The sequence below is a fragment of the Malaya genurostris genome, chromosome 1 (assembly GCF_030247185.1).
Source record: "Malaya genurostris strain Urasoe2022 chromosome 1, Malgen_1.1, whole genome shotgun sequence".
NCBI lineage: Eukaryota > Metazoa > Arthropoda > Insecta > Diptera > Culicidae > Malaya > Malaya genurostris.
Genome location: NC_080570.1, coordinates 66699975 through 66725028, shown reverse-complemented (window position 1 = coordinate 66725028; position 25054 = coordinate 66699975). Strand labels below are relative to the sequence as shown.

The following is a 25054-nucleotide window of genomic DNA, read 5'->3' as shown; positions in this document are numbered from 1 at the left end:
GAAAACGCTTCAAAGGATTCAGAATAAAATTCTGAAAATGATTCTGAAGCGTCCTCCTTGGTTTAGTACAAATGAGTTACACAGACTCACAAATATAGAACCATTAGATGTAATGTCACATAATATTATAAGCAAATTCCGACAAAAATCGATGCAATCTTCAATTGAATCGATTCGCTCTCTGTATTAGTTAGTAAGTTAGTATATAAGTTCCTTTTCCCCATTACACAATACAAGTAGGTTTAGAATTTTCCCTACACAAAAATCTCAGAATTGCGGAAGCAAATGATGTCTTCATGGTAATAACCAAATCATATATATATAACAGGGCTGAAAAGTCACCACTTGTGGCTGAACACCCAATTTAAATCTTAATAATTTAATTTTAACTCATATTCCAATAAATAGTTATTTAAAAAAAAAAAAAAAAAAAAAAAAAAAAAAAAAAAAAAGTAGTTAGAGAAGACTGTAAACAACTAGACGCAGCCATAAAAATTGACAGATTCTGAACCAGCGGTTTTTGGTTGCGTCCATACTTTTTGTTCCTTCCTGGCCTTCGCTGAGCGAGCTATTTGCATTATTTGTCTGTTTTTTGGGAAAACTAGGCAGAGGCTCCTCAGAATGGTGACATCAAACGCTCGTGTCAGGACGGCTAACAACACATCCCCACACTTCGAGTTCTTGGACACCACTGAGCGTTTCACAGTCGAAGTTCAGGATCTTTCATGCTCGGGCTTAGAGGGTATTTCCCATGGTCGAGCGCCCCAATCGTTATCGTAGCGGGTAAAAAACCCTATTCGACTTAATTACTAAAGCTGAGTTACTCGTCGATCATTACTCCAAATTGCTTCAGTGATCTCCTGAAGACGATCTCGAATCTACGCTTGTGAACATCTTGAATCAGTGGTGAAAACACGAGCACGGATGATAATGTATGATACAAGATGGGATATTTTTTCAGTTTTGAAAACTAACTTCTTTGGAAAACGGGATATTTTCCCACTAGTTATGGCATGATGGCAGATAGCTGACTAAGTTATCTCGAAAGGAAACTCGAAACAGATTCGGAATTGAAACATGCAGTTCTCGGAACAGATCATTGAGTGAAATAGCAAAGTTTTCCCATGTGGTAATAGAAATGGAACTCGATGGTTGTTTTTTTTTTCTAGACAATGTGAAAAACAAGTCCAGTACTTTCCCGGAGAAGCTGAAGCTTCGATAACCGTTTGTTAAAAACTAAAATACCAGTTTCAGACCGATTACCAATTCATCTCAATTGTTCTACATAATCTCACTTGCTGTACTACACCATTCATAGAGCAGCAATAACTTAGTTTGGTGGAATGTTTTATCCACTTTCACCCTACGTACAGTTTGCGACTGACTGGGGCCACATCTTGAGTGCTTGATTGTACGGGAAACGTGGTAAATGGAACCATTGAAGCAATTTTGCAGCTTTTCTGTTGTCTATCTCGTTGGATTCAGGCACGTTCCTCGGTTAAAAGTTTACTTTCCAACGTGTCTGAACTTTTTCAATAGCGGTCGCGGAACGGGAGAGAAACTCGAGCGTGCTTTATGGTCAGAAAAAGTACGTTGTAATATTTTATCTGTACCGAAACATACGAATGAAATAGAACTGCAGGAAATCCCCTGACTTTGAAGCACTGACAGAACCATAAAAAATTCTGCAATGGAAGTAAAAACAAACAATAAACCTAATTTGGGTAGCAAATGATTCGTCGTCTCATTCAAACCCTATTTCAATCATTTTACCCAATGAGCTTCCAGTGCTAGTTCTATGTATGTACTTCATGTTATACGATATTAGTTCCACACACGCAATCCATAAACCGGCGTCAGCTTGGTCCTGCGTCGACTCATGCGAAAGTAGCATAATGAGAACGGTTCGGGCAAATATGATTGCTACAATCAAACCATTTATTAATTTCAGATTAAGCAAACTGTATTTCACTATGTTTATTCAGTGTCTAGTTGATGGACAAGAGTTCAGCCAATGGTTTTCATTTATCTGGGACGGGGAAATGAGCTTTTGGGGGAAAACCAAATAATTTAATGCTCGGCAGGCACAAACCGCAGTAGTATTCAAACGAAACAGATAAAACTTTTCCGATTGGGAACTGTCAGCAGCAACGCTTGGCGGTCGGTAGTCTCCTTTCAAATAGAGCTGGAAGAGTTGTTCATTATGTTTAACTAATAATTAGTTGGATTCGAAGACACATACTTTGTATACAAAGTATTGATTTTCAGAAACCACAACTTTTCTTCATATTTCTAATCACTTGCCAATTCGGGGACGACAAAAATTGCTTTGTTTTATGTTCAAGAACGAATCGAAATCTTTTAATATAAAATTTTTTAAATTCAAAAATATACAAAAATAATCTTGAAAATGGTTCTACTTTAAAATGCATAAAATTATTTAAGATCAGAGTTAGATGCACTTTTCAGTAGCGGAATGCAGGACTGCAAATAATCAGAAAATCAAAAGAAAGATCCTACATTTCAGAAACTAATCTATTTTCACTACAGGATAAGCTCTACACTCGGAGGAAAACAGAGGACGATTATAAAACGCTCAAAAAAGTTCTAATGAAAACTAAATTTTCGTTCTTCACTCTACTTTTCATTTCGACAAAAACATCAAAGTAAAAGCGCATGATACATCCTCATTCTCGTAACACAAGTTGCGCTTCTGAAGCTGTTCGGGATTCATTAGTGAACTTCCGTCCGACGACGAAAAGGATGCGAATCAAATCTTTAAAAGAGACCGAATACAGTGAAGCCCTCGACAATGCGGTACACCGGTGGCGCGAAAAAGAAATCTAACAACAAAAAAGAATCTCAGAACATGCGAGTTTTCGAGGAATGTGGACGGTGCTCAATTTTCGGACTTCTGGTTCGGGAGTAACGGGCTAAAATGTGTAAAAAACATGAAGAAAAAGTGCACTCGATGTTTTCAGAGACCGCTCAATTGATTTTCTTCAACTAAGATTCAAATTAAAGGCCTTATAACAGATCGGCTGAAAAGTTCGTATCGTTTCTATGAGAGGGCGCCACTAGAATTAAATCCATACCATTTTCAGTTAGTACCAACCTTCAAAAGATACGTGTATAAATTTGACAGCTGTCTGATTATTAGTTTGTGAGATATTGCATTTTGAGTGTAGCTACTTTTGTTATTGTGAAAAAAATGGAAAAAAAGGAATTTCGTGTGTTGATGAAACACTACTTTTTGATGAAAAAAAGTGCCGCCGATACCAAAAAATGGCTTGATGAGTGTTATCCAGACTCTGCACCGGGCGAAGCAACAATTCGTAAGTGGTTTGCAAAATTTCGTACTGGTCATATGAGCACCGAAGACGATGAACGCAGTGGACGTCCAAAAGTGGCTGTTACCGATGAAAACGTGAAAAAAATCCATAAAATGATTTTCAATGACCGTAAAGTGAAGTTGATCGAGATAGCTGACACCCTAAAGATATCAAAGGAACTTGTTGGACATATTATTCACGAATATTTGGATATGAGGAAGCTTTGTGCAAAATGGGTGCCGCGTGAGCTCACAATCGATCAAAACCAACAACGAATTGATGATTCTGAGCAGTGTTTGGAGCTGTTATATCGAAATAAAACCGATTTTTTCGTCGATATATAACAATGGACGAAACATGGCTCCATCACTTCACTCCGGAGTCCAATCGACAGTCAGCTGAGTGGACTGCACGCGATGAACCCGAACCCAAAGCGTGGAAAGACTCAACAATCGGCCGGTAAGGTTATGGCGTCTGTATTTTGGGATTCGCATGGTATAATTTTCATCGACTACCTTGAAAAGGGAAAAACCATCAACAGTGACTATTATATAGCGTTATTAGAGCGTTTGAAGGACGAAATTTCAAAAAAACGGCCTCATTTGAAGAAGAAAAAAGTTTTGTTTCATCAAGACAATGCACCGTATCACAAGTCGATGAAAACCATGCTGAAATTGAACGAATTGGGCTTCGAATTGCTCCCTCATCCACCGTATTCTCCAGATTTGGCCCCCAGTGACTTTTTCCTGTTCTCAGACCTCAAGAGAATGCTCGCTGGTAAAAAAATTGGAAGCAATGAAGAGGTAATCGCTGAAACTGAGGCCTATTTTGAGGTAAAGGACAAATCGTACTACAAAAATGGTATCGAAAAGTTGGAAGATCGCTATAATCGCTGTATCGCCTCTGATGGCAATTATGTTGAATAATAAAAACGAATTTTGGCAAAACAATGTGTGTTTCTATTAAACGATACGAACTTTTCAGCCGAACTGTTAGTTCCATAAGTTGCTATCGAATTTCATCTGGATCCGACTTCCGGTTCGGGAGTTACGTGGTAAAATGTGCAAAATAAACTAAAAACGTGCAATCGATTTTTTTAGAGACCGCTTATCCAATTTTCACAAACGTAGGTTCAAATGAAAGGTCTTGCAATCCCATATAACCGTACCAAATTTCATTCGGATACGACTTCCAGTTCCAGGAATTACAAAAAGATAGGTATACAAATTTCATTTTCAGGGGCGTGTTTTGCCTTTCTCATATAGAAAGGCTATGCAATCATTGTGAAAACTGACTCTTAAATCGAGGGCTGGAGAGCCGAATGTCATATACTATTCGATTCAGCTCGACTTACTAAGCAAATGTCTGTGTGTATGTGTGTATGCATGTAACAAAAATATGCACTCAATTTTCCCGTAGATGGCTGAACCGATTTTCACAAACTTTCAAATGAAAGGTATTATAGTCCCATAGCCTGCTATTAAATTTTATTCTGATTCGATTCTGGTTCTGGAGTTATAGGGTAATATGTGAAAAGTAATTATAAAATATGCACTCGATTTTCCTCGGAAATGGCTTGACCGATTTTCATAAGATTTTAACGAAGGTTTTAAAATTATGAGATTTTTTAAGAACATTTCATCCGGATCCGACTATCGGTTTGGGAACTAGATGAATGGAAAGTTTTCAATTTCATGAGGTTATTTTTTCATAAACGATGAAAAACACAAGTACAAATCCCATAAAACTGACTGATAAATTCTTCAAATTTGCAGAACTTATTAATTTGTGGGCATATAGACTTGATTCGGCTCTAATAGTTTCCCATTTCCTGTTCCGGAAGCACCGAAGGTAGTGTAGAAAAACTCCAAAAGTAGAACTCCCCTCGATTTCTCAGCTTTGCTTGAACCAATTTTCTTAATTTAAATTAACACTCATTTTGTCTCAAAAACTACTATGAAATTTCATCCGGATCTGACTTCCGGTTCCGAAATTACAGGGCGATGAGTGCCAAAGCTGTCAAATCGCCATATAAAATGACGATACAAAACCAGTTCGCACTGGTACGAGCTGGTACGGAAGAAGAAAACACAACTCGCCTTCACAAAAAATGCACACAACGGGCTTTGCTCAATTTCGTACACACTTAAAAAAAAACGAAAACCATCACCTAAGCTCATTACTAATTCACTTTCCTCAGATAGAGCGTGACCGATTTTCTCAAACTTCAATTCATACAAAGCTTTAGAATTTTATCAGAATACAACTTTCGGTTTCGGGATTACGGGGTGAAGAGTATTAACCCTCAGGGTACGGACTGGGTTACCGTAACCCGAGCGAAATTTGAAAGAAGCGCCATACGAAGAGAAGTCGGCGAGGGGGGTCCGGACCAGGGGGGGAAAAAACTTATAGGTACACACTATTAGAGGCCCAAGCGGCAGAGTCAGTATCCGCTTTGTGTCCGAGCTAGACACATATAAACATTGTGCTCGGGTGTGGTACACCCAGTCCGTATCGAACGTTACAAAATCCAAAATTTTCAAAAAAATTAAGTTCTAATTTTCGTCTGTTTGCCGCTGAGGAATGAAAAGGTAAGTAAGAATACGTACTCTTTACTTAATTTTGTAGATTCTAACCTCAAAATAACGCGTTGTACATGGTGTAAGCGAAGTATTGTAGTAGATCTCAATCACTTGAACGTACGTCTTATATCGAAATCTTTGCTGCTCGTAGTGAATTATAACTCATTAAATTTTGTTTCTTGTAATTTTTTGTTAAAGAACACGCATTAAAAACATGGCAACGCGTCGAATCACTATTATAAGTGCCTTAGATGTCATAAGGCGATGTGTAAAAAGCACGTAGCGAAACTGTGCTGCGAGTGCGGCAATATTATGTAACATGACTTGTGTAACTTTTTAATAATAAATATTCGCCTTTAACAATTATGTTTGGTATTTATTTATATGATACTACTCAACAATATCTGAGAAACAATTTTTTTACGCTCAAAGTAATTAATTTTAACCTTTATCATCATAAATCAACGAAATAACGTTTTTTCGCTAACTCAAAAAAAAGACGTATTTTCATTTTTCAAAAAATATAGCTTTTGGAATAAATCAAAAAACCGTTATGGACATTTGTAAGAACTACTTTTTACCTTTCAAATGCGAGTTATACAATGTTAACATTTTTTTTTTCGAAAAGTTACAGCATTTTGAAGAAAAAACGTTTTTTACAAAAAAAATTCAAGACCCGTTCACATTTTTCATTATAATTTTTTTTCAATCAGTTAAATGATTAATCTGACAAATCTATTATATTTTTGAGACAATTTCACACAAAATAAACAAAAAATTATTCAAATTGACAAAGTACAGCTCGATATACACCCAATCAAAGTCGCCGGGTTAGGCTAACCCTGTCCGTACTGAACGTAACTTTTTTATAGTCCGTACCCTGAGGGTTAAAAATGTATAGCGTCACTTTATGCGACGAAGTAAAAAAACGTGAAAAAATTTTAAACTGGACTCGAAACTATTCCAGCCGTTAGTCATTGTTAGTAGACGACCTATCGAACTAATTCCAGCGGTCCTGGTTCCCGATTTCCGATTCTGGAAGCATCGAAAATAGTGTTTAAATACTCCAAAATAAAATTCAGACTATTTTCTCAGAGATGGTTTGGCCAATTTTTATGAACTTAGATTTAAGTAGAAGGTATTATGCTCCTAAAAATTCCTGATTTTCATCTGGATCCGACTTTCGGTTCCAGAACTACAGGGTTACGGAGCAAGACTCTTTGCTAGCGTATGAGAAATGTCAACAATGTGTGCGTAAAAAAAAATTCCGGCGATTCTTTTCCTGATTTTAATCAATAAATCTTCCATATGGTTGAAAAATAAACCAATCAGTTCATTCTACTTGCAATTGCAATTCAAGAAAAGCGAAAATCTTAGTCTGAAACTCTTCCGTTTTTCTGAAAATTGTTCGAGAAAAAAAATTTCTGTTGCAGCTTACTTCCACTAACGCACTTGATTACCAACAACCACATTCCTATATGTATTTTCTCTTGCAGAAATTATTGCGATACAAATATTTGCGTACCTTCTGTAAGTATACCCGCAAAATAGGAACCTTTTATTTAACTCGCGAAAGCCAATGGATATGGAATGTTGTCGTAAGACTATTTATTTTTCCGGAAAACTGCTTTTGTAACAGAAAATATTTAGATTTGTTTATTTTGTGTAGCGCAATCTAACACAAATGCATTGAAGCACACACTTAAAAAAAAATCCCTGTGATTTTACATCTTATTAGATGCACATAAATGGAGTGTCGCAGTTCACGCAAATTCACGTGGAAGAAGACTCCATGCATGAAATTCGTGGAAATAAAAAAGAATACTGATAGCAATCGTCGCGACTTGAACCGATAATCATTGGATCGCATGTACGTCTATTAATCGACTGAGCCACAGAAGCATGTATCTGCTTGGCGGGTAAAAGGTGCATTTGAATTCATACAGTTGCACCTGCTAGCAGAACGTAAGTTACAAATTAGGTCTTTATGTTGACAAATTAGGTCTTTATGAATTACATCGTATGAGGGATTAAGTCACCTGTGAAATTCATTTTTTTCTGGTGTGCAGTGTTGCTAACATTTTTATTACGGAATTAAAATGTACATTCATAAAATGTAAGCAATTTTCCATCAAACGTTGGTGAAAAATTGATCCAAACTGATTTTTCACTAATCAAAAGTGAACAAATGAACACAGCATAGTTAGAGTAGAAGTTTTTCTAGACCCCAAAGTTTCAGTTTGATTTTTTTTTAATTTTTTAAATTTTTGGTTGTTGTTCAAAGTGAAAATTACGATTTTTCACGAAAAAATCCGCCATTTTGTAGCTGGTAAACCTTCCCAAAGTAACAAATAACGAAAAGGAAAACGTTGGGGTCTGTTTTTTTATGTGCACACAACGGGCTTTGCTCAATTTCGTACACACTTAAAAAAAAACGAAAACCATCACCTAAGCTCATTACTAATTCACTTTCCTCAGATAGAGCGTGACCGATTTTCTCAAACTTCAATTCATACAAAGCTTTAGAATTTTATCAGAATACAACTTTCGGTTTCGGGATTACGGGGTGAAGAGTATTAACCCTCAGGGTACGGACTGGGTTACCGTAACCCGAGCGAAATTTGAAAGAAGCGCCATACGAAGAGAAGTCGGCGAGGGGGGTCCAGACCAGGGGGGGAAAAACTTATAGGTACACACTATTAGAGGCCCAAGCGGCAGAGTCAGTATCCGCTTTGTGTCCGAGCTAGACACATATAAACATTGTGCTCGGGTGTGGTACACCCAGTCCGTATCGAACGTTACAAAATCCAAAATTTTCAAAAAAATTAAGTTTTAATTTTCGTCTGTTTGCCGCTGAGGAATGAAAAGGTAAGTAAGTGAAAATTACGATTTTTCACGAAAAAATCCGCCATTTTGTAGCTGGTAAACCTTCCCAAAGTAACAAATAACGAAAAGGAAAACGTTGGGGTCTGTTTTTTTATGTGTAGAAAGTGTGTGCAAAATTTTTAAAAAAATTGGTGCAGTAGTTTTTGAATGACGATTTTCACAAATTTATTGGTTCAAAGGAAAAGTCTCACGGTTTCATACAGAATCCCTTAATTCGTTGTGGATAATACTTCCAGTTCTGGAACTATAGGGTGTTTTGATTCATAGATTTTTCTAGATTACGTTCGAACAAACTTTCCTGTTTCTATTCAATGAACAGTTGTGTTTAGAACTCTACAGTTATATTTATGATGGTATAAGTAATATGAGAAAGGCATCATTGCACCACTAGGTGGATTAAAAGAGGTTTTTTTTGTGTTACTAAGATTGAGTTTAATTTGGTACCGATCAAATAATGTTCTATCCTGGTTGAAAATTTACAATTTCAGTCGTAGGAACATGCGGTAAGACGCATCATCATCATCATTATACTTGAGATATATTGCCCATAGTTGCATATCAGTCCTATATTAAAAAACAACAAGTTGAGAAATATATTAATACATATTTCACTAATAATTCATATTTTTCCACTACTGTGATAAGTGATATAAAACAACAAGTTGAGAAAAATATTAACATACTGAGGTCTTTTTTTATGCGGTCTTTTTTTATGCGGTTTTTTACGCGACTTTTTTTATGCGAATTTTCAGAGTTATGCGGTTTTTTTTATGCGAAGTTTCAGAGTTATGCGGTTTTTTTTTATGCGAATTTTCAGAGTTATGCGTTTTTTTATGCGAATTCTCAGAGTTATGCGTTTTTTTTATGCTGTTTTTTTATGCGGTACGTAAATTCGCATAAAAAAAGACTTCAGTGTACATATTTCGCTAATAATTCGTATTTTTCCACTACTGTGATAAATGATGAGTGATACTATTGAATCACAAACATGGATTACATTAAAAACTTTTCATCTGAAACGAAATATTGCATTTTTTGTCATTCGTTTATATAAAATTTGTTATGCAACAAAATAGGACTCATATACGAGTACTTTTGTTAACGAATGAAAAGATACTCGCATACCGGTCCCATCCTCTCGCACGTTGCCAAGGGGTAAATGACTCTAAACTCTAGACAATCTCATACTAATAAACTCATTTCATTCCAAAATAATCTTCTCTAATCTCATTTAATCTCAACTAGTCTAGATAAGTCTGGGTAATTTTAAGGTAATCCAACCTAGTTTTGCCTAATCTTGTTTGAAGTGTATCTGTCATTCGAGCTCGCAAACAGAGATGCCATTTATACAGATGTATCTGTATTATACAGATTTTTACATGCTCATACAGAACAGACATCCAAGCTAGTACAAACTTTTCTAAAATTTTATTTGATTAGAGAATACAGATAAATGCAGATTTTTTATACAAAGCTATACAGATTTTCTATGAAAATATCTGGCATCTCTGCTCGCAAAAAAGTGTATTACAAGTAAACAAAGAGTTGACCTACATCAGACCCTGTCAGCTTGGAGCGAAATCTATCTTCAGTTCAGCAACGCCATCGTACGGCATCACATTCAACATATCATGTCAATTGTATAGGTGCGCAGTGCTGCTAATTCGGCGCGCACGAATTTGATATTTCCTTCCTCTACTTCTATGTACGAGATTCGATGCGGACTCGCCTGTGGGAACCATGCTCACAAAAAAGGATGTTGCCAATGATTTGTTTGAGAAATGTGAAAGCTGGATATCTTGTTAATATGATGTCTTTGCCTGCGTTGAGCAGTTGCAAAAAGAAAGAAAAAACAGAAAAGAAACAATTACTACGTTGACTGCTTCTTATGTCAAAATAATGCTTTTCCAGATCTCGGCTAAACTTTTCTAATCACATTCTAATCCAGCGAGATCCCTGCTAAACCTTTTTACTCCCGGTAAAACTTACTTGGTAAAAGTTTAGTGATTTGCCCCTTGCACGTGGCAAAATTTCATATTTTACAGAATTAAGTTTGTGATATCATGTTAGGTCTTCATGCAATTCACGGAAGACGGTTCAAATAGTGACTTTGTATGTTTCTGTGCCATCAACACGCGAGAGAAATATTCTGAAAATTTTCGCTCAGCACAGTAAGTTCGAGATAATAGGAATTTAAAATATTCGCATATGACTACATCTGATTTTGGTCAAAGTTATGGTAAAAAAGCTTAATCTTTTCCTAAAGTTTTTGATTCGGAGGATGAAATCGTGAGTATAAATGGGAGCAATACGTTTGATTCTGAAGGAAGCTACATTGGCGAGGAACTGAGATCGAAATGCAAAATATCCAAGGTGAATTTTCGGTTATATCCAAAGATCGTTTCAAAGATAGTTTATCTTACATTATCTAAATTTTTGCATACACTGCCATGTACTAAATTTTTGCATGACAGTGACTAGAAAATAAATTAATGCAACTTTTACATATTTTAGTTACTAAAAAGTGATTTTTACATTTTACATTACATAACCGCAAATTATTTTTGCAATTTCTGAAAGTAGGATACAACAAGTTATTTGTCGGGCAAACTCAACAGTGGCCACAACTCTATTTGGACATCTTGAAAGGTCCTTTTTTCAAAAATCTGTGATCGAACAAAAAATGCAAAATCTGTGCTAAATTCAAACGTTATGTTGAAAATATATTTTCCCTGTGTTTCCACTAGCAAATTGAAGATTTTTATGGGCCCATTGGTAGTCTGTGATCGATCTCAGAAATCTGTGTTGTTTTTAAAAATCTAGGCAGCATATTGAAAATCTGTTAAACACAGATTAATCTGTGAACCTGGCATCCCTGCATCGTTCTGAATGAGTAACCTTTATATCCTTTTCAAATTGTATGAAATTTGTCACAGCTATCCATATTGGTATATAAAATAAATTGAGCTATCAAAGTTTCTCGATGATGGGGTAGTAAAGCACCAACACACCAAAACTTGAATTGAAAAAAAAAGAATTTTACAGGTGACTTGTTCCCTCATACGATGTAATTTAAAAGGACCTAATTTGTCAAATGACGGAAAATTTCATTTGTAATGACTTAATGTTAGATTAGCATGCACTGAAATGCACCTTTTATTAACCCTACTTACCTTACTTTTGGTGCTTCTGTGGCTCATTCGATTAACAGACGTAGATTGTGATCCAATGATACTCGATTCAAGTCGCGGCGATCACTATCATTGTTCAGTTTTGTTGTATTTCAATGAATCTCATGACATGGAATTCAAGATACAATACTGAATGTCTTCCACGTAAATTCACGTGAACTGAGACGCTCAATTTATGTGCATCTAATAAGATGTAAAATCAGAGGGTTTTTTTGAAGTGTGTAGCTCCTAGCGATCAGGAGAACATCGGTTTTAATCCTGTTCGAGGGCATACCTTCTTCTCAATGTTTTCCTGAAGTTTTCATTTTCCAGCCATCAATGTTATGAGGAACAAGCAAATATTATAGATTAATTATATAGTCGTTAGCAGGGAAATATGAAACCAACTCCACGGAGAACCCTTCGATCATAAAATTGCGATATCGCAGTTTTTGATTTTTGCGATAGTTGATTTAACTAATTTCTTTTTGAATCAACCAATATGGTTTCTGATTTGCATATATTCAAGTAGTTGAAAAATATGTTGTTTTGAATGCTGTCAAATGCCGGAGACAGTTGAAAGCAAAACAATAATCTCAATGCAAAATCAATAACTTTTTTAGTTGAAATCTATTCGCGTCGCTTCAAAATGTCAATGAAAAAATCGATGGTTAAAGCGTTTGGTGAAATTATGTTTATTCGATTTGAGAATTTTATGATAACAAGTGTTTATCTAACAGTGGTGTTGTGATAAAATTAACCTTGTTTAAGATGAAAAAGATTTGGTGACAAATTAGAAAATGATCATCTCGCAATCTTTCAGGTATGCGCAAAAATTTTATGCTACAAATTCGATCATGGATTTACTTCCAGCAGACTGTTTTACTTCCAGCTGTTTGATACCTATGATGATGTTCATGCATTAGCAATAAAACGCTTTTTGTCATGAATTTAATTTATAAAAGTAACAGGAGCGAAGGGTTTCAAACACACAGAACGCGCTGCGTTTGAATGTGCGTTTGAATTGCCGTCGCAAAATTCCAATTCCCAGCGGTTGATGCACCCAAGCTCATATAAATTGACTAAAATTATCAGTGCATAACTTTACTTCAACCGTTTGAAGGCATCATCTTTCAACACTCATTTTAGGTAAATTTAATAAAAAATATCTAAAACAAATAAAACCGATTTATTTTTCAACTAACAGAATTTTGTTTCAATAACAACACCAGTTATTTCAACTAAAATATTTGTTGAAATTAAAAGGTATGTGTCCTCACTAATTGACAGCATTTTTTTTCAAACAGTTAAATTAGTTGTTTCAACCATCGTTTCTGCTAATCGAAAAACAAAAATGACAGTTTAGTTAAAACAACAATCGATTAGTTGTACCAAATTTGAACCAATCGAATTCAGAAAATCAACTAATATTCTGGTTGAAATGGGATCGCGGGTGGTTCCGTGTCGTTTCGTTAAGGTAAAATCTTGCATTTGAATTTTTACCCATTAGAAAAAATAAATTAAATTATTTTCCATTAACTTTTTCAGAAAGAATACAGTGTTAGTTGAACTTCTCAGATTGATGTATGATCCACTCTCGTTCAGATCTTTTTGACATATGAAAAACTAGCTTTGAGCAGACTGAACAGATTTCGCATAGTGACAAGAGACCAAATGGTACCTGGTAGCCAGGAGAATCGACCTAAAAAATCCGCCATGTAGGAGAGATCACTGTAATCATTTCACACTCTTGTAAAATGTACCCTGAAACAAACCAACATAATCCTGAAACCAACCAACAGAATCCTCACCGCTCGAGAAGGATGCTTGTTGCATAACTCCTCCCTATATCTGATACGTGCGGTGGTTACTAAACGCGAACGGTGTAAGAAGCTGTTTCCGCAGAATCGATGTTTCTCAATGTAGCTAAGATCAAAAAGCAAGTGGAAGATTTTCGCACACCTGATTTGATTAAGCACCAATCTCACTGTAGACGTGATGCTAGTTTCATTTCCGGCTTCGAGAAACAAGTGCTCTGAGCTGTCAGCTAAGCATATGAAATGAAACATAAATATTTAATCAAAAAATGCAGAATGTAGCAGGACGAAATCTACGACTACGTGTAAAAAAGTTTTGTTTGATATCCGTAACTAGATAATACATTCGCTGTCTGCCAAATCCAACCTAGTAATATGGCACAAAGCGGCAGGATTATCACTCATTTCTAATTTCGCGTGGAATTACCAACACGAAACTACGCCGCGATAATTCGCCAAACCACACGCCTATCTATAATATCATCCAACCCGACGTCATAACCATAGATTGCTATATTCTGTACGAACCGAAATCGCCAATATCAGCAACGGATAGATTAGTAAACAGTTCAATTACTCTCTATCTGGTGCGGTGCTCTGATATTGTAGCGGTCGGTCAAGTTACAGTCATTGACCACGGGTGAACATAAATGAGAGCATTCAGTGGATGGTGGCGTTTCAACCCCACCACAAAGCTAATTGAAACCAATTTGTTGTATCGGATGGATCAAACTTACCTGTATTGGAAACCACAGCGAGGCAAAGGCGGCCACCACGACCACCACCAGGCGGGTGACACGTTTTTTACTCTTCTTCGACTCGGCGGAACGTCCCCCGACGGAGGACCGCCACAATCGGGACAGCATGCACATGTACAGCACACTAATAAGCACGAGCGGCACCAGGTACGAGCTGGAGAAGAACGCGATGTGGAAGGCAACACGGGAGAACTGCTCATTCTCGAGGAAAGTGCACGAGGCGAGATCCCGGTCCCGGTACTGGATTTTCTGCAAGCAAACGAAGAAAACACGGGAAATTAATTAGTTATTTTCGTTGCACCAGTTGCTGTTCATCAGCTAGAACATCGAAAGTCAGGAATTTCCATGCATTCCTGTGATGATATTCAATCATTCCAGATTCAATCACGTTCATTGTTTGTATAGTTTAGCATTACCGCATACTGAGGTCAATACGCCCCGGTTCTGAGGCCATGATACCGGGTCGTCGCCGTCGTCGAACATCACGAAAATGCAAACACAATTACGTTTTCCGCTCAGGTAAATTATTAGAAGAGTTGGAATAAAGTTTTCAAAGTGTCATCATTCGCCCGAAGCGTATCCTCTGGTCCATTATGCAGATTTAATTTGGGTTTGAGTTTTCGATAAAAATCTCTGCTTCCTTCTTAGCCTATGAGCACAACGGACTAGGCCAAGCAGTGTGTAAAGCTAATTGGGTTGGGTACTAATTAGAAACTAATTATCGATAAAAATTTTATCTCAAAATATTTGTCTGAGTTAGCATAAGGCTGCGCATTGTTTCGTCTCATATTAGATAACATTTCCTTCAACTTAAATTCATGCATTAGATTTAAACCGTAACACATTTGGAAAACAGCAACTGCTGCTCTCTGTTCTACAATCTTCAAATATTTGTAATCCACGACAATAGAAACTAACTACTCACTGCTTTAAAGTATTCGGCAAACAATTTTAGGATATTTATTTCGATAAAAAAGGCGGGTTGGTAATGTCAGAGACATAACTGGATGTCGTGAATACGAAAACAACTGACATGTTACTTAACACTTCCGAATATCAATTAGTTGATCAATTGTATGAATTATGCAAGCATTCCCCTTCTCCACATTTTTCGCAAAAACAAAGAAGGCTTCACTTGATCTAGATTACTGTGAATTTCACACAGCGAAAAGTGCACAAAGCCAGAGCCATTAGAACGGCTGATTTTGTGTAATGCTCTCCACCGTTGCTTTTTCACCAATGCAAATGACTGGCAGCTATGACGTAATCGCTCTTGTCGGAAGCGAAACTAGCTTTGCAAACGACACAAAATAAATCTGCTCGCAGCGGTGATAGAATCCAAACTGATCCAATTTTTGTTGAGAGGTTTCTTTTTACCTGATTTCGTTTGTAGGGCTGGTTTGAAGGGCTAAGTATCATACACCATTCGAAGCAGTTTGTCGAGATCAGCAAATGTCTGCATGAGTGTATGCGTGTGCGTGTGAATGTATGTAATATTTTTGTGCAATCATCATGCTCAGAGCTGACTGAACTGGTTTTCACGAACTTAGATTCAATTGAAAGGTGTTGTAGGCTAATACAAAGCTCCTGAATTTAATTCGAATTTAACTTCCAATTACCGAGTTATGTGTCCAAAAAAATTTGTGCACTAGCTTTTCTCAGCGACGGCTTAACGGATTTTTACAAACTTCGAATTAAATAAAAGGATTTGGAATGTCATACAAAGCTCATGAATCTCATCTTGATACGATTTTTTATTCCAAAGTTACAGGGTGGTTAGAGCAAAAATTTTGATTTAAAGAGTATTTCTCCACTAACGAGAGCTGAAATTTCCTTAAAATTTGTTCATAAATTTCTCTATTTGGTGGATCTAGTTAACAGATGAACAAATAATTTCACTTCAATTATACCGGTTCACAGTTTCCGGTTCACAGGAAATAGTGATGAAAAACTTTTAAACAGAGCTCACAAAAATGTCTCAAAGTTGGTGACGCCGATTTTCACATACTTTATTTACAGAACCTCAATTTGGCTTGAAATTCATTTGGATCCGATTTAGGGTCATTGAAAGTGACAATTTATATAACATAAAAACTCTTCGAGACAGTGCTAAGAACTATTCCAGTGCATAGTACTCGTTAGTTTATGACCAATAAAAACAGCTTTGACTGTAACGGTCCCCAGTTTTCGATACTGGAAGTACCAGAAAAAGTAGTGATTCCGATTTCTTGAGCCGAATTTCATAGACTTAGATTCAAATGAAAGCTATTATTATCATCAACAATACACTATCCGGGTCCGACTCTCGGCTTCGAAACTACAAGGTAATAAGGGCTTAAACTGCCAAACTACCGTTTGAGAACGACGATGCGAAGAAATCAGACAAAATCGTCTAAATTTGGCTCAACACTGTTTTTAAATGGAAAAGTTTATTCCACTCTATACCCAAATGAACTATCTTGTCTTCATTCAAGATCCAATGAAAAGTTGTTTGAAGAATCTCGTAGGAATATTTATTAATATATGAGTAATATAAGAAAGACATCATTACACGAATAATGAAACTGTTTGTTATTATTATTTAATATTCATTCAACGATACTCCAACTCAAGTTCATTTACTGCCTACAGTACAACAGATTTGAGTCGCATTAATGTGTCGATCCTTCGAATTATCACCATACCAACTCAAGGATGATACCCTAGAAAAACTCGTCAGCCCCACATTTTTTCTGTTTTCATTCTAAACGGCAACGCAATTATCTTCTGTTTGCCTTCTTGACGAGCGAAGGTTCCCTTCATCATCATAATCAAAGCTGTCGGTTTCCATCGTTTCCGGTTTACTGCTCGACGACTATCGAGCTAACAGCAATGAAAAACAGTAAAACTGAAGCATTGATCACTGAAATTAATTAACGCTTGATCAATTCAATTATGCTCTGCATATTCATGTGACATCCAGAGGTCATTTTTTCGCTACGCTCGGCTTCCCTCCATCGACGGTTCAAGGAGAGATTTCAATAAGGAGTGAGAAAAATATGAAGCTTGAAACCGAACCGCATTAGACCATTGGGGATACTACGATAACTAACTTTTCCAGTCATTCATTACATTAATCACAGCATCAACTACATCGGGGGAAACTTCAGTTGGCAAACAGTGCAGAAGTTTTAATTAAATTCAATTTCGTTGGAAAGGTTTATACATTCTGCAGTTCGCTTCCAATTCATTTGCAGTGCTAACACTCTGCTGATTCGATTAAGCAGAAGACTTATAATCGATTTTGCGGATATGATGAGAAGCTGTTTAACTATTATTTCAATAATAGAACTCTGATCAATTAAATGAAGTATACCATTACTTGCGTACAAAAGAATTATTAATAGTTGAAGTGCAACAATGCTTAAGCGTATTATTAGGGTTGGGGAAAAATTAGATCCGAGCTCCAGTTAACTTTTCGTGTTACTTTTAGGTTACATTATAACTATGCAAAATTTGAGCTCGTTCGGTTAAACAATTTTTATTTTCACTCCCGGTTTGTATGGAATTTAGTATGGTAAAACGGATGTTTAATTAAATAAATCGCCTGGAGACTCTAAAAATCCTTAAAAAATAAACATTCAAATTAGAGACAGGCAATCCGTTTATTTATTTATATATTTTAATCAACAGACAAACTAAAGTCCTGATGATTATTTCTAAGAATATTCAAAAAAATCGCTTTCATTCTGCTACGAGGAAAATGGAAATCGAATCCCATCGATACGCCATTGAAGGTTCGCTGCAATCCAATAACGGCACCGTTGATTCCGTAGTTAGTACGACGTAGAGGCATTCTGAGGAGGTTGTTGTTGCGAAGAGCTCTAGAACGAACGTTGATGTTGATTTCACTAAGTAGTGCAGGGCAATCAATATTGTTCGTCAAAATATTGGCAATCAGCATTGCACGGAACAGATCTCGGCGTACTTGTAGAGTATCGAGTCCGATGAGCATCGCACGGCTTTCATAACTAGGCAGCTGGTGAGGGTTATTCCAGGGCAAACGACGAAGAGCGAAACGAACGAATCTGCGCTGTATTGATTCAAGCCTAAAGCTCCATTATGAAAGTGAGGGTTCCAAACTGACGAACAATATTCGAGTGTTGGTCGTACAAGCGAGCAGTAGAGAGATTTCAAACAATATATATCTGTGAATTGCTTGGCGGTTCTCATGACAAATCCTAGACAACGAGAAGCTTTTGCCACGATGTACGAAATATGCTGCTTGTAATTCAATTGTTCGTCGAGAAGAACGCCAAGATCTTTGACACAATTGACTCTATCAATCACTGATCCTCGAAGACAATAATTGAAACGAATTGGTGTTTTTTTTTCGTGTGAAGGTGATAATCGAGCATTTGCTGATATTTAGCGTCATTTTATTAATTTCACACCACTCGGAGAAAATTTCAAGCTCACTTTGAAGGAGACAGGCATCTTCAAGAGTCTTGATAATTTGGAATAACTTTAGGTCGTCCGCGAAAGATAATCGTGAACCTTTCAATGAAAAGTTCACGTCGTTGAAATACAGTAGAAATATCAGTGGTCCGAGATGACTGCCTTGTGGAATACCAGAAAAAGCAAAAAACTCCTTGGAAACATTTTCATTGATCTTAACCGCCAGCCGTCGATTGCAAAGATACGATTGAATCCACCGAAGAATGTTGGAACCGAAGCCCAGTCTGTCCAATTGGCAATTGTGATAGCGTGATTAATTTTATCAAAAGCAGCAGAGAGATCCGTGTAGACAACGTCCGTTTGATGACCTTTAGACATAGCATCCGTTATAAACGTCGTGAAAGTTAGTAAGTTAGTAGCCGTTGAGCGTTTCGGCATGAACCCGTGTTGAGTTTCAACGATGTACTGCTTGCAGTGATTAAAAATAGGTTCCAAAACGATAAGCTTAAACAATTTAGGAATGGCGCTAAGAGCGGTGATACCACGGTAATTGTCGACGTTCTTCTTGTCTCCTTTTTTGTGCACAGGAAACATATAAGCAGATTTCCAGATATCAGAAAATACTCCAGTCATGAGTGACAGTCGGAACAGAAGACATAGAGGTACTATAATACCACTAGAGCATCGCTTCAAAATAATTGCCGGGATACCATCGGGTCCAGCAGAGTATGAAGACTTCATTTTTGCGATTGCTGTTTTTACGGAACTTGCGTTTATGTTCATTGAATTCATTGACTGTCCGTTCACGGACGGTTCAAAAGAACTAGTTCTTCTAGAAGAATAACTGAACTAGAGTTCTTATTTAAAGAATGAGAATTTTCTATGAGAGTACTCATTAACTAAGACTTTTGGAACGGTTGAAGGTTTTAGGAATAATTACTTGTACTAATACCTTATGATCAAAAAAGAACCGGAATTTTCATTTTAAAACTCCCGCGCTTGTCCAATCGGTAAACTTTTATTCTCTCAACGTTGGCAACACTTTTATACACATTATGTCAAATTTTGACGCATAATGGATGAAAATTTAGAACAGCGTGCGTGCATCAAATTTTGTGTTTCAAATGGATTTAAGTGTTCCGAAACGTTGAAAATGTTAGAAAAGGCCTTTGGTGAATCGTGTCTTGGAAAAACACAGGCATACGAGTGGTATAAACGCTTCAAAGGTGGTCGTACAAGCTTGAATCATGATGAGATCCCTGGCCGCCCAACAACATCTGTTACTGAAGACTATAGAGACCATAAAAGAGAATTCGCTGCGTGAACTAAAGGCCATACCTTCGGCGGCCTATGAAACTTGTATGGAAAATTTGATCCAGCGTTGGCATGCATGTATTGCCGCAGGAGGAGAGTACTTTGAAGGCGATAATAAAGATATTTTTTAAAAAATTGAAATTTTGCGTTTTACCTTTTCTTTATATATTTTATATAAAAAATAGGTATAGAATTCGCTCAAACTTTAAAAAAAATTCCCGAGGCCCGGAGGGCCGAATGTCATATACCAATCGATTCAGCTCGACGAACTGAACAAATGTCCGTGTGTGTATGTGTGTGTGCCTGTATGTGTGTTGTCAACTGAGAGGTCGAGATCTCAGAGATGGCTGAAACGCTTTTAATCAAACTAGTCGCAAATGAAAGGTCTCCCCGTCACCCAGAACGCTATTGAATGGTTTTGAGATCGGATGTTTACTTTTTGAGTTATACGAAGTTTTATGTTAAAATTTTTAGTTTTTTGACAGTATCTGTCACACTTGACCTTGAAAACAGAATGTGTTTCTATACTTAGATTCCACACGGTAATAGCAATCCAGCAAGCCATAGATTGTTAAAATCCGCCCATTTTCAACGGAGATATAGACATTTTTGTATAAGCGACTTTTCCCTCTATTCCAGCAATAGGAGTTTGGAGCGCTGTATGACAAAGCAATGCTTGAGAGCAACGTGAAACACGATTTTTCATACTGTTACATACAATTGTTTCTAAGTACCATAAAGACTGTGTACAGCATCCTTTTTCATGACAATTTGCCTCGGACCGATTTTAGCACGGTTCGTTTTTGGCAACATAATCGTTCGAATATGGCATATGTAAACCAGATGATATCAGCATTTTCGAGTTGGAAGTAATTCCATAATTATATTGATTTAAACTACTTACAGCAATGAATGCTGGAATAACATAACTTCCATATACCATACGACTCAGTTCGTCGAGATCGGCAAATGCGTGCGTGACAAATAATTTCACTCAATTTTCTCGGAGATGGCTAAACCGTTTTCTACAAACTCAAATTCATATGAAAAGTAGTATACTCCCGAATAAGGTTCCTGAATTACGTTTGGATCCGACTTCTGATTGCGGAACCACAGGATGATATGTGAAACGAAATTAAAATAATGCAATTCATTTTTCTCGTAGATGGCTGAACCGATCTAAGATTCAAATGAAATCTCAGAATCATCTATGATTCAAATGAGAGGTCTTAAAATCGTATGAAACATCTTACTTATTAGTCAGATCCGACCTCTGGTTTAGTAGATGCTGGGTGATTAGTATAAAAATGTCCATTTCACATAAATTAATCAGGTTTATCGGGTATGCAGATTTGGATAGTCGATTACCAAATAAATTTATTTCAGTTTAAGCGGTATTCGTTTTTGGATTCGAAATGTACCCTAAAATTTCAATTCGCACTACAATTTCTCAAAGATGTCTACCGACTCCTCAGATTAATTTAACTGATTCCGAGTACACCGATTTTAGAATTCCGGTTCCAGTATCGAATCGTTTATCAAAGCTCAATCATTTTCTCAAAAAAGCCCAAATCGAACTTCAGAACCAAAAATTCAAATTAAGCACTTAAGGTCCCATACAAAATTGGTGAATTTTTACCGATTCTGGAATTACAGGATGATGAGTTTTTAAAATTCATACCGATACAAGAGATGTAAATTGTTTGGCGTAATAATTTATGGCCATTCGAATCATTTTGGGTTATGCTAGTATTGCTAGTTCCTGAATACCGGCTCTGAAAGTACCATAAATAATGACGAAAAACTCGAAAGTGGAACTTACTTCGACATCTCATGGAATGTTCAATCGATTGTCACATGTTAAGATTGAAATTAGATACGATTTGCTGTTTCGACATTATAGGGTAATAAGTGATTAAAATCTCAATTTGCCGTTTAAAATGACGATAGTTAAAATAATGTCATGAGAACTAAAACACCTAAGAATATCCATGCAAAAAACACATGCGGATTGATAAAAAAGGGGTATCATCTCACTAGGTGGATGAATCACGTTTTTTAATAAAATTCCGGTTCTTTTTTGATCCTAAGGTACATGCCAAAATGGATTTCACTATTATTGAAATCGTTCACTGTAAAATATAATATGAATTAATATGAATAATCTCATATTTTTTACGGAGGAACATACAAAATTGAGCGGTTCTTTCAAACGAACGGTTTTGCCCATCTCTACTTCAAACGCTGCAAGCTATGAAACGAAAATCTATTTGAGACCCCAACATTGGATCATTCTTCAATACAACTAGCAGCACTGCAGCCAGTAGTCGTAATATGATTTGTTCATCCTTTTGAGATTCATTCAAAGTGAAAAGCCATGTTCCAACACTAACTAGTTAAAATTAACATTTTAACTCGCAGAAATACAATTATTAATGTGATTGGCAACTGTCAAATGTATCGCTCTAGATGGAGATTATACTGAAGATTAAAAATGTTTCCACGCTAAAAAATCGATATTTTTTCTTAGGCCCAGGACTTCTCATTACATGTTGTATATCAATATGGACCACTCTTGCGGTTTACTATGGACATCACAGTAACATTGTAGTGGCATAGAAGGTTACAACTTTTCCAATCAGTACACTCCATATGCACTGTACGAATAAAAGCTTTAAATACAGCTTAAAATTCCCTTTTGATAAAAGTGTGTGTGAAATGTATTTTCAATCTATGTAAAATTCTACACGGAACGACCGAAATTAGCTCTGCGCCTAATTCGTATTACTGTTTTTGAATTAGTTGATTCTAACAACAAAATTTCCAAAATAACTATAAAATTAGTTAAAATGTAGAATTTACTGTGCTGAAAAAAACTCTTATTTTTAGAGAATGTGTTTAGTTGGCGAATATTCTGGACACAAACCAGCAATATTTCAATCCAACACGAAATTCTCATTGACAACTAATTTCGTTATTAAAATCAGAAACTTTGATTCTATTTATCTATCACCGTCATTACTGAAGGACAGCAGTGTCAAAGCAAAACAATCCATTAAAAAGCTAAAAGGGACAGTCTTGTTGAAACTGCTCGCAAATTGTTTAGATGTTTTTCGCATGTGTTACGTAAACTGTTAGTGGAAAGTGTATTTATTCAGAATTTGTGCGCACTTGAAGCGATTGTGCGTAATAATGTTTTTACGCGGAACAGTGATGTGAATTTCGAATGTTTCACTCTAATTGTGATGAAGGTTTTTTGTATCTTCAAACCTTCCGAGCTGCGCCGTCCGGTGTACTATTTGTATTCGGTTTTTGTTTTCCGAGTGCTCAAAGTTTTCAGTGAGAATGAAGAAACAGTGATTTAGAAGAAAAAAAATTCAAAAAGATGTTTACGTTTCGTTTATGTCTTTTTCTCCAACACAACATCGTATTTATACCTGCCAATATAGAAAAGACAACCGCGTCTGAATTTTTTTCGGCAGTAGTGTGCCATCTAGTGGCTAGTAGTCATTAAGGTGTTACCGTTTCGGTGACAGGGCGCCATATAGCTGCAGATTGCAGAAGCCAATTCAACCATTCATATTGGTTGAAAACAACATTATATTTCTTTAATTCAACTAAAAAATTAGTTGACTGGATATGAAGTGTGCCTTAGCTAAGAAATGACAGTACGTTTAATTTGTGAATTCAACTAAAAAAAATAGTCATTTCAACAAATATTTTATTATTATTAAGGGAATGAGAATAAAAAATCTAAATCAGCAAAAGTAAGATTTTTTTAGTTGTCTCAAAAAATAACTAACTAAAATCAGCAAATCAACTAAATTTTTCGCGAAAATGCTGATTTCGGTCGTTCCGTGTAAATTTTTCGCAGAACGAAACGAATCCATCGTAAGACTAATTTCTGAATGTTGCCAACATATCCGTATTACAATTTCTTGATCTTAGAAATCAATGCACTTGTATTCAGATTTGTGATTATGATGGTATAAATGGTATAAATACACAATATTAGGTCGTTTTATTTTCAGAAAAGTTGATGACCACTTCATCAATTTTGAATGTGAAGGCGATAATTTGAATTCCAATTCTTCGCAGATTGTCGTATTGTTTATAGGTAATATTTTATTTCATCAGAAAAATCAACACGTTTAATTAGCTCAATTAGTTCAAAGACATTTTTCAATCGATTTTTCAAATTTCGTAAGAGCAAGTGACAGTTTCTCTTTCTTTACTTTCTCCTATACATCCTATACTAATCGGTTTATCGTTTATCAACTCTTTGTATAAAGTGGTACCCGAAACCTTCCACTTTCAAACAGAATTGTAAAATCCAAGAAAGACTTTATTATCACGTCACAACAATCGAAAGAGAATGTGAACAAAGAGAAACTGTCAACCGAGATTTCCGATTTTGGTGCATGCTAAACGAAAACTATAAAACAATATTGAATTAGTAATCTTTTCCATCACGAGATGGTGTAATTGTGATGTCTTTGTCGATTTGTACTGGATTCCCTGGAGCGATCAATATTGAAATATAATATATTTGCTTAGATTCAAATGAAAAATCTTACAGTCTTATAACCTGCTTATGAATTTTATCCACCTTCGATTTCGTTGCCTGAGTAACGGAGTAAAATTTGCAAAACTGATTAAAATCCTAAATTATCCAGTATTCCCATGAATGTTATTTGGATGAGACTTCCGTTTCCGGTGTAACGGGGTAAAAAATACAAATAGTGATAAAATGTGAAC

The 25054-nt window shown here is 36.2% G+C and overlaps 2 protein-coding genes across 2 annotated transcripts in view; both read right to left on the bottom strand.

The window, feature by feature from the left end:
• Nucleotides 1–14655, bottom strand: part of LOC131440355 (allatostatin-A receptor-like) — a 213093-nt gene extending 198438 nt beyond the window's left edge. The window contains exon 1 of the mRNA XM_058611602.1: nt 14525–14655. Coding sequence (XP_058467585.1) covers nt 14525–14653 — 129 coding nt within the window. The 5' untranslated portion in view covers nt 14654–14655. The remainder of the gene's footprint in view (nt 1–14524) is intronic.
• Nucleotides 14654–25054, bottom strand: part of LOC131426078 (allatostatin-A receptor-like) — a gene marked incomplete at its 3' end in the record, with an annotated part of 243134 nt that continues 232733 nt past the window's right edge. Inside the window, exon 2 of the mRNA XM_058588512.1 lies at nt 14654–14794. Within this exon, the coding sequence (XP_058444495.1) occupies nt 14654–14794 (141 nt within the window). The remainder of the gene's footprint in view (nt 14795–25054) is intronic.